A 10,342-nucleotide genomic window follows, 5' to 3' on the forward strand; every position below is an offset into this window, starting at 1 on the left:
GGAGGGGAGTGCCAGTTTGAGTGGCTCTGCTAGACTTTGTTAAACAGGACAGCTACTAAGCAATAGCTGAAAGTTCTTGAAGGTGTGTTGTAGTTTTAATTGGTAAGAATTAAGTAATGACATAGCTTGAACCCCATGGTAACCTTGAGAATCAACAGGAAATGTGGCATGGACAGAAGCAGGAAGACTAGAGTTGTAACTGAAAAGTCTTCTTACGCAAAAGAATGAAGTGTGGTGTATACCTATCACACCAAGAAGTGTGTGGGATGAAGTAAGAACCTGCTGATGTTGCAAAAGAGCTGTAGGAATCTCTTCCTCTTGTTCCTTTGCAGCCATAAAATTATTTTCTGGAGATATCAGGCTGATTTTTTTTCTCATTGCTTTAATTCACTTCAGAAATGTAATAGCAAGTGCATTTTAAGTAAGAGGAACTATTATGCAGGGTTGGCTGAAACTATGAAATGATGTAACCCATTTCTGTCTCTGTGAAGGAACCCATTATGGTGTTAAAATATCTATAAAAACTGGAGTAGTTTCTATGTTTAATAGAAAATGTTTGTTTTCTTCTAGTTGTGTCTCATACTAACACTGTGTTCTGCCTTCTGGGTGAGTACTTGAGTCCTATCTCTGTGTGTGTGTATATATATATGAGTAGAGTGTATTTTAAAAATAAGATGCTTACATTGTTGTCTCATTGCATGCTATGTTCCCCCCGGCCTGTTCTCTCTTCCTCCAGTGGCGTAAGCAAGGACTTGCGCTCCTTTTCTGCATCTTACAGTTTTTTGCCTTGGCATGGTAAGTGACTTCTTCCACACACACTCCATTGCACTGAACATCAGTTGCTGAATTGTGGGTGGATTTTGACCTTGGATGAGTTAGAGAGAAGGAGAATTTTTACCTCACCATTCCCCTAGATGCAAGACAGTGCATCAGTGAGGAGCTGGCTTGTTCCCCCTTCTTGGTCTCTATGTTGCTTACTGTCTGGTATTCCTCTTTTACACTCGCCTGAATTTGTCTTGCTAAAAGACCCAGATATGCCAATGAAATTAAGTGTCAGTGTTCTTTAAGTTAACATATGCTCTGTGTACTGTCACACAAGTAGTACAGAAACTGATAAAAACATTTAGCCAGGCCTCAAGACAAATCTTAGCTGCCTGTAGGTGTTGGAGCATGAAGAATATTGGGTGCGGGAGAACTGTGTTTAAAATGCGTCTATATGACGCCACCTGATTTTGTTTTTGCAACCTGGCTGGGCTAAGATGGCTTGCAAGGGTACTCATTCCTCCTGCTCACAAATGCAAAACTTCATTTTGGTTGTGTGTCTTGCATACCTGTTTAGAGCATCACAGGGGTTGTTGTTGTTTGTGACTGATAAAATCTGACATGAAGAGTAATTTTAAAAATCTTTCTTCTTAGGTACAGCATTTCCTTCATACCATTTGCAAGGTAAGCTTCCCTACTCCCTTACTTTTTGTCATCTTGAGGTTTAATGATACAGAAGATTAGTTCATAGCAGCATTGTAATGTATGGCTTTAGAAGTTTTTCCATGGTGGTGTTTAGGGGGAGGAAATATATGTAGTTAAATGTGAAAAAGAAACTAAGCCTCTTCTCTAGTTGGGAGAACAGAAATGTAACAAAATGAGAGGGCTTCCTATAAAAATATGTAAGTGTGCTGACCACATGCTAAACTTCAAGCTTGCCTTTGGAATGCCTAAATGTTGGTCCAAAATGCTACTTAACAAGTGTATTCTTCTGTGTACCTTTTCTCCTGTTCTCCCCCACGAGCACTGTTCTGTATTTGAGCATGCCTTCTCCAGTGCACCGCCTCAATACAGGATTACATTTCCATTGTAGTTGGGCAAGTGCATAGTAAGCAGACCTGCTCGTCTCTAATTCATTCATGTAGTCCTAAAAATTATGTAAGCACAATTAATAAATGGTCAGCTGATCTTTAAAATCCTCAGTGTTAGTGTGATAGCAGCATGGGATGAATCTCATCAAGCAGCATAACTGAGGTGACCCTCTGTTTTGTTTTTTGTTTTTTTTTTTTTTTTTTTTTTTTTTTCTCCTGCCTGTAGGGATGCTGTGAAGAAATGTATTTCCGTCTGTCTGTCCTAACAGGAATACTGGATGCTTCACAAAGTTCTAGGAAGTATAGTAGAACTATGTTAAGATCGCTGTGCATGTATTTTCCTACTTCTGTCTTAAACATGTGCCTTTCAGCTTGTTGTTAGAAGCTCCTTGTGTTAAATAGAGTGTATGCAATTGCTTGGTTTTGTAAGCAATGGTGTCTGTAGGACAGGGTGCTCGTGATCAAATGAAGTTCAGTCTGGCAGAAGACCTGGGCAGAAAATCTAGAATTTGTTGTGATAATTCTTATGTAAAATCATGTATTTGTTGGGTTTTGCAAAAGTAACCCAAGTAATACATGAAGTCTGTAAAATGGAGACCTTGACTCTGATGGGACTATGCCAGTCTACAGAATTTCTCTTTCAAGAAAAAGAAATTAGTTTCCAGCTGATTTCTTACTGACAACTTGGGTTTTTTAAATAGCCTTATGTCACTTAATCTTTGCACTGTTTGACTTGGATAATGGAATATTGGTATTCTTTCTTTTCCTACCTCTCCTGCAAATTGTAGGTCTATGAGACTTCTAAATACTTAATTCTAAATGAAAATACTGTTTTGGAGTAAGTATGAATTTTTTGCATCTTTAATGAAGTATTTAAGTTTCAGTTTAGACTAATGGTGTTTCATTAAAATACATGAAAGGGACGTTTTTCACCTGTTAAAACTTGTTCCCATGGGAAAAGCACTTGCAAAATAAGGTTAATAGAATTTTTTAGCTGCCAGGAACCAGAGTTCTTTGCTTTGCCTACAGCTAACAGCAATACACACAACGTAGGAACTTTGAAATTTTTCATGTGAAGGAAGGTGCTTCTATTCTCCCCCAGCGCAGGAGCAGTGTGAAGCTGAGGGCATGATAGTTAAGCAAAGAGAGAATTTATGTATGTCCTTTCTCAAAGGACAAACTCTGCTGATAAGATGGGAGTGTGCTATTGTTTAAGTAGTCTGGGCCGGAGAGAAGACATTTTCTTCTGAACTTGTAAATATGTTAAAACTCCCAACTTCCGTTTTTTGGGGGTTGTTTTGGTTTTGGTTTTTTTTTTTTTTTTGTAAATGGAATCAGTTTTTTTTACTCCTAAATCTCTTGCTTACACTAGTGAACTACTTCTGCTTTGAGGAGAAAGTACAATTTTCTCTTGCCTGTCTTAGCAAAGAAAGCCTGTCACAATCTAGCTGCCAGCTCAAAAAAAAATGCTGAACAGTTGGTATCCAAATTCCAAGGCCACTCTACATTCTCTTTATCTTCTGAGCTATGTATAATCATTTACTCCCAAACCACTTCAGTGGTCAGTTGTTTAATATCTGAGCACAGATTCCTGCTTCTGCTGTGTGAGATACTGTTTAACTGCTTTCACCTTTCCTCTTACCAAACTGTCTTGCTAGAGTCAGTGTCTATGGAGATGATTATCCAGTGGACTTTAGTATGAACTGAAGCCTCCCATCCTCCATCTACCAAGAGTTTGGTCATTTAACAGCATTGTGTTTACAGGGCAAGCATATCCATGACTTGTACCACAAAAATTTTAATGCAGGAAAAACCTAGATGTAGCTGGCAATAAAGTATAGGCCCACAGTGAAGGCAAATAATTCTATGGCTTCCACAAAGTTACTAGAAGCTGAGTTAATTCAATCTTATGCTTAAGTGTCCTTCTGATAACTTAGAAAGCATAGTACCATCCTGCTGTTAGGATCCTCTAAAAAAAAAAAATAAATTCCCTTTTGTGGATGGTATGAAAGGGAAATTTTAACAGGCTTTCTGAGGATTTCAGCTGGCTAGAGTTACTGTTACAAAGGCATTTGAATGGAAAATGCCACCTTGAAAACATGGCAGTGATGTTGGGATGAATCGGCTATACAGGATGATGTTCAAGTGCTATGTCTTGATGCTTTTTTCCCCCCACTAGGATTTGGAAGTTAGTGTTGAAATAACTAGGTTGACTATTGCTGTTCTTGGAAGGAAGAATTAGTTAAATGCCCAAGGGAGACTGGGAATTAAAGAATACTGATACTTCTTTTCACTGACTGATCTAAACCAAGTATCTAAGGTGATGTGTGTATCTTTTTTTTTTTTTTTTTTTTATCATGGAGTAGGTTCCAAACCTAACTTACATCTGTCAAAGGACCTGTGTTAGTCTTTTATTAGGTCTTTGGTAATGTTTACAGAATTCTTTTGTATAAGGGCAATCAAAATACAAGCCTAATTCCTTTTACATTCCAATATTTCTTTAGTTTTAACATCTCTGGGTGCTCCTGGAAAACGCTATGAGTATAGCCTACATTATTTCTCCTTCCCCTCTCCAGGAAAGTTATGTTAACTCGGATCATCATTCCAGGCTCATCAGCAGTCAACATAATGGAATTTGACTTCTGGGGTTCATTTTTTTTGAATAATTTAGATTAGAAGGAGTAAAAGCCTTTTGCTTATTCCTTGACTAGCTTATGCAGGATTGTGGTACCCTGACTCTCTAGCAGTTTCTCTAGAGGAACACTAGAATTGGGTATGCTGAATATTAGTTTTTTCAACTTGGATACTAGCTAACTGGAACCTTTTAGCAGACTGTTATGAGCACAACCACTTAGAATTAGGAAATTTAGGAAACTACCAATGGATAGTGAGTAAATATAAATGGATTTTCTTTTTTCTTCTCCACTCTCCTATACTTTTTAAAGCTTTAATTCCAGCTCCACAGCCTTTTATTCAGTAAGAGAGAAGAACAAACCTTCATTTCACTGCATAGCACATAAGGCTAAGCAATTATGCCCTTAAAGGAAGGGAACCCAAAGGGAGATGGCAAATCTATGGATCACCAGAGTGCCACTAGAGTTTATGTTGCCATTTGGTGTTGTATTCTGTTCCTGTGAAGGTCAGACAGTAGGAGAGAATCGCCATATTCTTGCCAATATGTGAAACATACTCAGGGTTTGTCACTTCATCTATGAGCAGTTTTGATTTAAAATAATTCTTCTCTATCAGAACAAAACTCTTCAGATTCTTACTTACAAGTAGTTGTGTTCAGGCTATTGCTGAGTTTGGCAGCAAAAGATTTCCACTTTTTTAAATTACTTTTATTTTATATGATTTTACATAATTGGGGAGTAAACATGTATGAATGTTCCCTCTTGACCCGTTTCAATCTGAATTAGATTATACCATTATACCATTTTTTTTTGTCATTAAAACTTTGTGTTAAGTTTTGGTATCATCAGCCTTGGTTATCCACTTGGCAGGAAGCATGGTGGGCATTTCTGAAGCTTTCTATCGTAATGTCCTTCAAGGCAGGAATGTTTGTTGTATGTGCTCTACTGCAAATAGAGACATGTTTGGTTTAAATCACAAAGCTCCTTCCTTCCCAAAGTCCTTGCTCAGTTGCCTACAGCACTTACCTCAAGGCTGACTTTCCTAAAGAAACTGGTATGATGTTGGATGCCCATCTCAGTAGGATTTGGTGTTCTACCAGAAAGTGCTTTTTGCCCAGGCGCACTATTATTCAACTTGCCTATCCACTGGTTTTACTTCTTGTAGTACAGATAACATACCTTAACCAAGCAGCCTTAGCATACAGTTGTAGCATGAAATGTGCATATCTGGGATCAGCTGACTTTCCAGATATAGTAGAAATAGAAGTGGGGAGGGTGGTAGTCATCTGTTCCCAAAGTACTGAGATTTGATACATTAAAATGTGGGATTTTTTTTTTCATTACTTCAAAGCTTTGCTCTGTTTTGTGTGATGACTGTGAATATTGGTACTATCCAAGATGGTTCTACAGTGATGAGCTGAACAATTTCAACTTGTTTAGTATTTCCAGTAATAAGATTGTTCATCAGCTGTTACAAAAACCAAGGAAGAAATTTCTGCACCAAGTCAAAATTCTTTTAAGAAACTGTTTTTTTAAAATAGCAAGTGTGCTAGGCTTTGTGTGAATATTTACTATGCAAGTTTGGGGGATGATGGAGACTCTGCTGTGGGATGGCTTCCAGCTAGGTGCAGGATGATAGGCTTGGATGCATTGTAACTTGTGGGTAGATTGCAGCTGGCATGCAATGCATTTGGAGGCTCGTGGCACTGTTGCTTACGTGCAGTCTGGAACTTGTGTTCTGGGAACTGCCTTGTGGAGCAGTGTGGGCACTTGAAGCTCACCCCTTTTTTGCTGCATGCTAAGAGTTTGAAAGAGTCTCTGAGTTTCTGAGAACAGTTCTTGCTTAGTTTTGGTACTTAATCGTGTTAATGGAAGTAAGATCACTGTTGCTATTGTAGACTTCAAAACCAAGGAGGAGGAGGATGACGTTTAACCAAACAATTGTCTTAAATACCGATGTTTACAACCATAGCAAATACTGACCACACAGGACAGAAAGCACAGAAATGGTATATTTTCTTAAAACCACGTGCCTCACTGTAATGTGATAACACTATATTTTTTTTAACAGCTGTGGAATTGTTTTGTACAATAAAAACCAAACTCTCAAATTCTCCACAATGTTTTATACTGTTACTGATTCTGTTTGCTGTTGTGCTTTTTCTATGTATTTACACTGTTTGATTTCTATGTTGATAAACATCTTTTTTCCTAACTTACAACTTCATCTGTAATGAAGTGAAATCTTTACTTACAAGTGCTGGGGTTTTTTCCTTCAATAAAGTTGTCATTGCATTAAATGAATTGCTCTTATTGATTAATATGGAATATTTAATGATGCTGATTATCCAGATGATGCTGGAATTGCTGTGGGTTGGTTTTTTTGGTTTGTTTGGTTTTTTTTTTTAAAAGTGATTGTGTCATCCTCACTTCCTTTGCTGTGTACACAACATGTAATGCTGAGGGGAGTTTCTGTGTCACCACTGCTGTGCAGCTGCTTTACCCAGCATACGTCTAGCTCAAATGCTCATTGGCATAGCTGCATGCACCTAGACAACTGATTGGCACAACTGGAGTTGTTAAGGTGGGGATGATATTTTTATTACTACTTATGTATTTATTTACCTCAGGAGTCAACCTAGATATGCCAGCAAACTATTGGCTTAGTCCATGGTACAGAGCAAATACTTGCTGATTTGCTATTCTGTCAGCAAAGACTAGAGTTATGAAACAGCATGCCGCTGGCTTTTCATTGTGGAATAAAGACACGCTGAATGCTGATGTGCACTGGAAGTAAAAAGCCAATGTTTTATGAATATGTGTTGAAAATAGAGTTAGAGGCAATGATTTTAACTTTTTTGTGGTTTTTTTTTTTTTTTTCCAAACTTTCAGAAAGCAATCCATCATGCCTAATATGCATCCAAACACTTGTTGTGGTTTAGTATTCCTTGGCAGTGTATGGGGCTCTGCCTGGGCTGTTCAGAATGCATTAAACTTTCTTCTGATTGATAGGGCAAACCAAAGCAGTTGCATTTTTTTGCAGGGGTGGTGGTGAGATTTGTCTGCTGTGGGAGACTGTTAAATTTTCAGTTACACTTTTTTTTTTTTTTTTTAAATCTCCTAAGCAAGCTCTGTCTCAAAGCTGACTAAACTGAAACTTCTGTCCCACAGAAAACTCCAAAGTTTTGTTTGAAATAGAAGCAGCAGCCTGTCTTCCTGTTACATAGAAACCTAGGGGTCTGTATCTTATCTTTTTGAAACAGTTAGAGCTTCCCAGGACTGTCAGGAGGGCTTGATATATCTATTTCCTATCAAGATAGCTATGACTCTGAGTCCTAAAAGGGCAATAAATCTTTTACATATTTAATAGCTTATAGCTGTTTTGCTTGCCAAGTTCAACCTTCTGCATAACAACAAAGCTGTTGAACTTTGCCACATTGTTCTCATGCTGAGGTCTTAATACCTGAATGACTTTTTAAAAGTAAATCAAGTCTTCATTTGAAATCTCTAAATAACAAACAAATGATCAGCTGCCCTCTAGGGAAAGTGTATTCTGTAGATGACTTTGCTCCTTAGAAATGCTCTGAAAGGGCTTACCAGTTGTGCTACAGCATCTAGTCCCCTGAATCCCATTTGTAAATACTGGGGCAGAGTCATCAGCACCACATTCAAAGACTTTTGGAAGGCTGCCATGCTTGTGTCTGCCCCTTTCCCTTCTCCTTCCACAAGGTTTGATTTGTAAGAGAGGATATTTCATGGATGTAGGAAGTTTAAAGTTGAGGTGTGATTTTATTTTTATTTTTTATTTCCTTCCCTTACTTGTACCTTTCCTATTGAGCTCAGTCTTGGTTGCAGTGTCAGTGGGGCTACAGGCTTGTAACTGGCCAGCCATGAAGAGCTGGAGGTGCCTAAAGGGAACAAAATCCTCCATGTTCTCATTTTTCTGAGGAAAGCTTCTGATGAGTTAGGTGGAATAGTGTATCTAAGCTGCCAATCCTTGGGATTGATATTTTAAGTCAGCCTATCCGAAACCCTTTCTAGTTTTTCTTGTGGTTCCCTTGTGGCATCTCTAAAAGAGGTTATTCCTGAGAGTCTGTGCTTTAAAAGCTCTGCCTAAGCAAGTGTGGAGTAACACTGGCATAGTGGGAAAATGGTGCATTGAAAGCATCAGCTGGCCAACATGATTTCATTGCAGCTCTGAAGGCGTGTCACTTCCAAAAAGTGACAAAATGTGCAAACAAACTATTTTATCATGGGCGTGTACTCCTGTGTTTTCTAGTGCTGTGTAACAGGATGTATCGGGCTCACCACTTTTGAGACAATCAAATGCTTCAACCGAGTTATACCTGCAACTTAACTCTCATAGTTAACGAAAAGGTTTAACCTACACATCCAAGTAAAAAGTGCATGTTTGATTTCCCTAATATAAACACTGAACCTATTACTTTTGCTCTGAGTTGTAAATAGAATTTGGAATCTCTTAAGTTCTTTATTATCTTCTGATCTTAAAAATGGAGACAGTAATAGTTTCTTGCTCTAGGTGCTAATCCATGTCTGGAGACACTGAAGATCTTCAAGTAGGAGAAACAAATTAGGGAAAATTATAAATATTGTTTAAAACAAGTTCACATTTATCACCAGCCTGACTACATCAGGATTTTTTTTTTTTTTTTTTTTTTTTTTTAAAAGAAGAAAGGTTGCTCTGGAAAGCCTCCTGTGCTTTCTGGGCTCAGAATTAATCTCAGTTATACCCTCAATTATAACACCAGGCAGGGAGGTACTACTTGAGCAAGCTGCCTGCCTCGCTGCTAAAAACATACCTGGTGGCAGTTATTGAAAGTGTCCCCTCGCCCCCCCTACGTTAATGAAAAGGCTAATCTTCTCTAAGTCTCTTCTAACCTAGCAATCTCTTAAGGGGCTGGATCTGTGATTAAAAAGCAGAGGGAAGGCAGCTGTCTTTTTATCCCCTCTTAATTATTCCTTGGTAGTTGATAGGTGTTGATTTCCTGGGAGCATCATGGTGAGAGAGGTTACGTTTCCCTGTGTTGTTGGGACTAAATGTTCAGAGGGGGGCTAGTTGTTTGAATGGTTCAGTGGGAGCTTTGGAGGTGGAAAGAGGGAGTCTTGTTCTCTGCTATTTCATCTGATCATGAAGGGCTGCCTTTTATTTGGAAACATGCACCCAAAGGCCAAAAAACAGCTATCCAATGTCAAGGCAAGGAAGGCCTCTAATTACCTCTTTCCTTTTTTTCTTTTTTCTTTCTGCTGTACCTCACCAGCTGGTGACCAGGAGGGTTTTAGAATGAGTTTAATTAGAAAGCCAAAAATAACACCTTGCTTTTTCCTGCTCTAACTTGGTGAATAAAGTCTAATAAGTGTTGCAGGATTATTCTTTCACTGCTCTACCCCATTCTCATAGCTTCATTTAAAAATATAAATCACTAAATTCTTACTAGTAAATCCTGGACATGGCTGGAGATGACTGAGTGTTGTACTTGTGTTTTTAACTAGTGGGGTTGCTTCTGACTAGTGCCTGGCTCTCCCAGCTGGGTTTCAGAGGAAATTTACAGCATTGCAGGTTTTGTATGAGCATTTTCTGCTCCCTCTGACGCCTCTACCGATTTGCTTGTTTAATTAAACGGGAGACAAGTGCAAGAGGGGTAATAGTCTCCTGTCCTTCGGCCCTGCTCTTTCCCACTTGCAGTGGCAATGATTGTCAGTCACCTTGTTACTGTGTTAACTCTGTAAGCACATCTACCTTTTCTTTAAATGTCAGGTTCAGGAAGATTTGACTGGAAATAACCCACCTGACATCTGAGTAATGGGTTATTCTCAGTGCCCCAGCAATGCCTATGT

General features: G+C 38.6%; 1 protein-coding gene across 1 annotated transcript in view; it reads left to right on the forward strand.

Annotated features, from left to right (window-relative positions):
• SFT2D2 (SFT2 domain containing 2) overlaps window positions 1–6,745 on the forward strand; it is an 11,377-nt gene extending 4,632 nt beyond the window's left edge. The window contains exons 5-8 of the mRNA XM_009638545.2: window positions 571–606; window positions 737–795; window positions 1,417–1,446; window positions 2,080–6,745. Coding sequence (XP_009636840.1) covers window positions 571–606; window positions 737–795; window positions 1,417–1,446; window positions 2,080–2,119 — 165 coding nt within the window. The 3' untranslated portion in view covers window positions 2,120–6,745. The remainder of the gene's footprint in view (window positions 1–570; window positions 607–736; window positions 796–1,416; window positions 1,447–2,079) is intronic.
• Window positions 6,746–10,342: the final 3,597 nt, after the last annotated feature.

The sequence above is a fragment of the Egretta garzetta genome, unplaced genomic scaffold, assembly GCF_000687185.1.
Source record: "Egretta garzetta isolate BGI_Z169 unplaced genomic scaffold, ASM68718v1 scaffold465, whole genome shotgun sequence".
In the NCBI taxonomy this organism is placed as follows: Eukaryota; Metazoa; Chordata; class Aves; order Pelecaniformes; family Ardeidae; genus Egretta; species Egretta garzetta.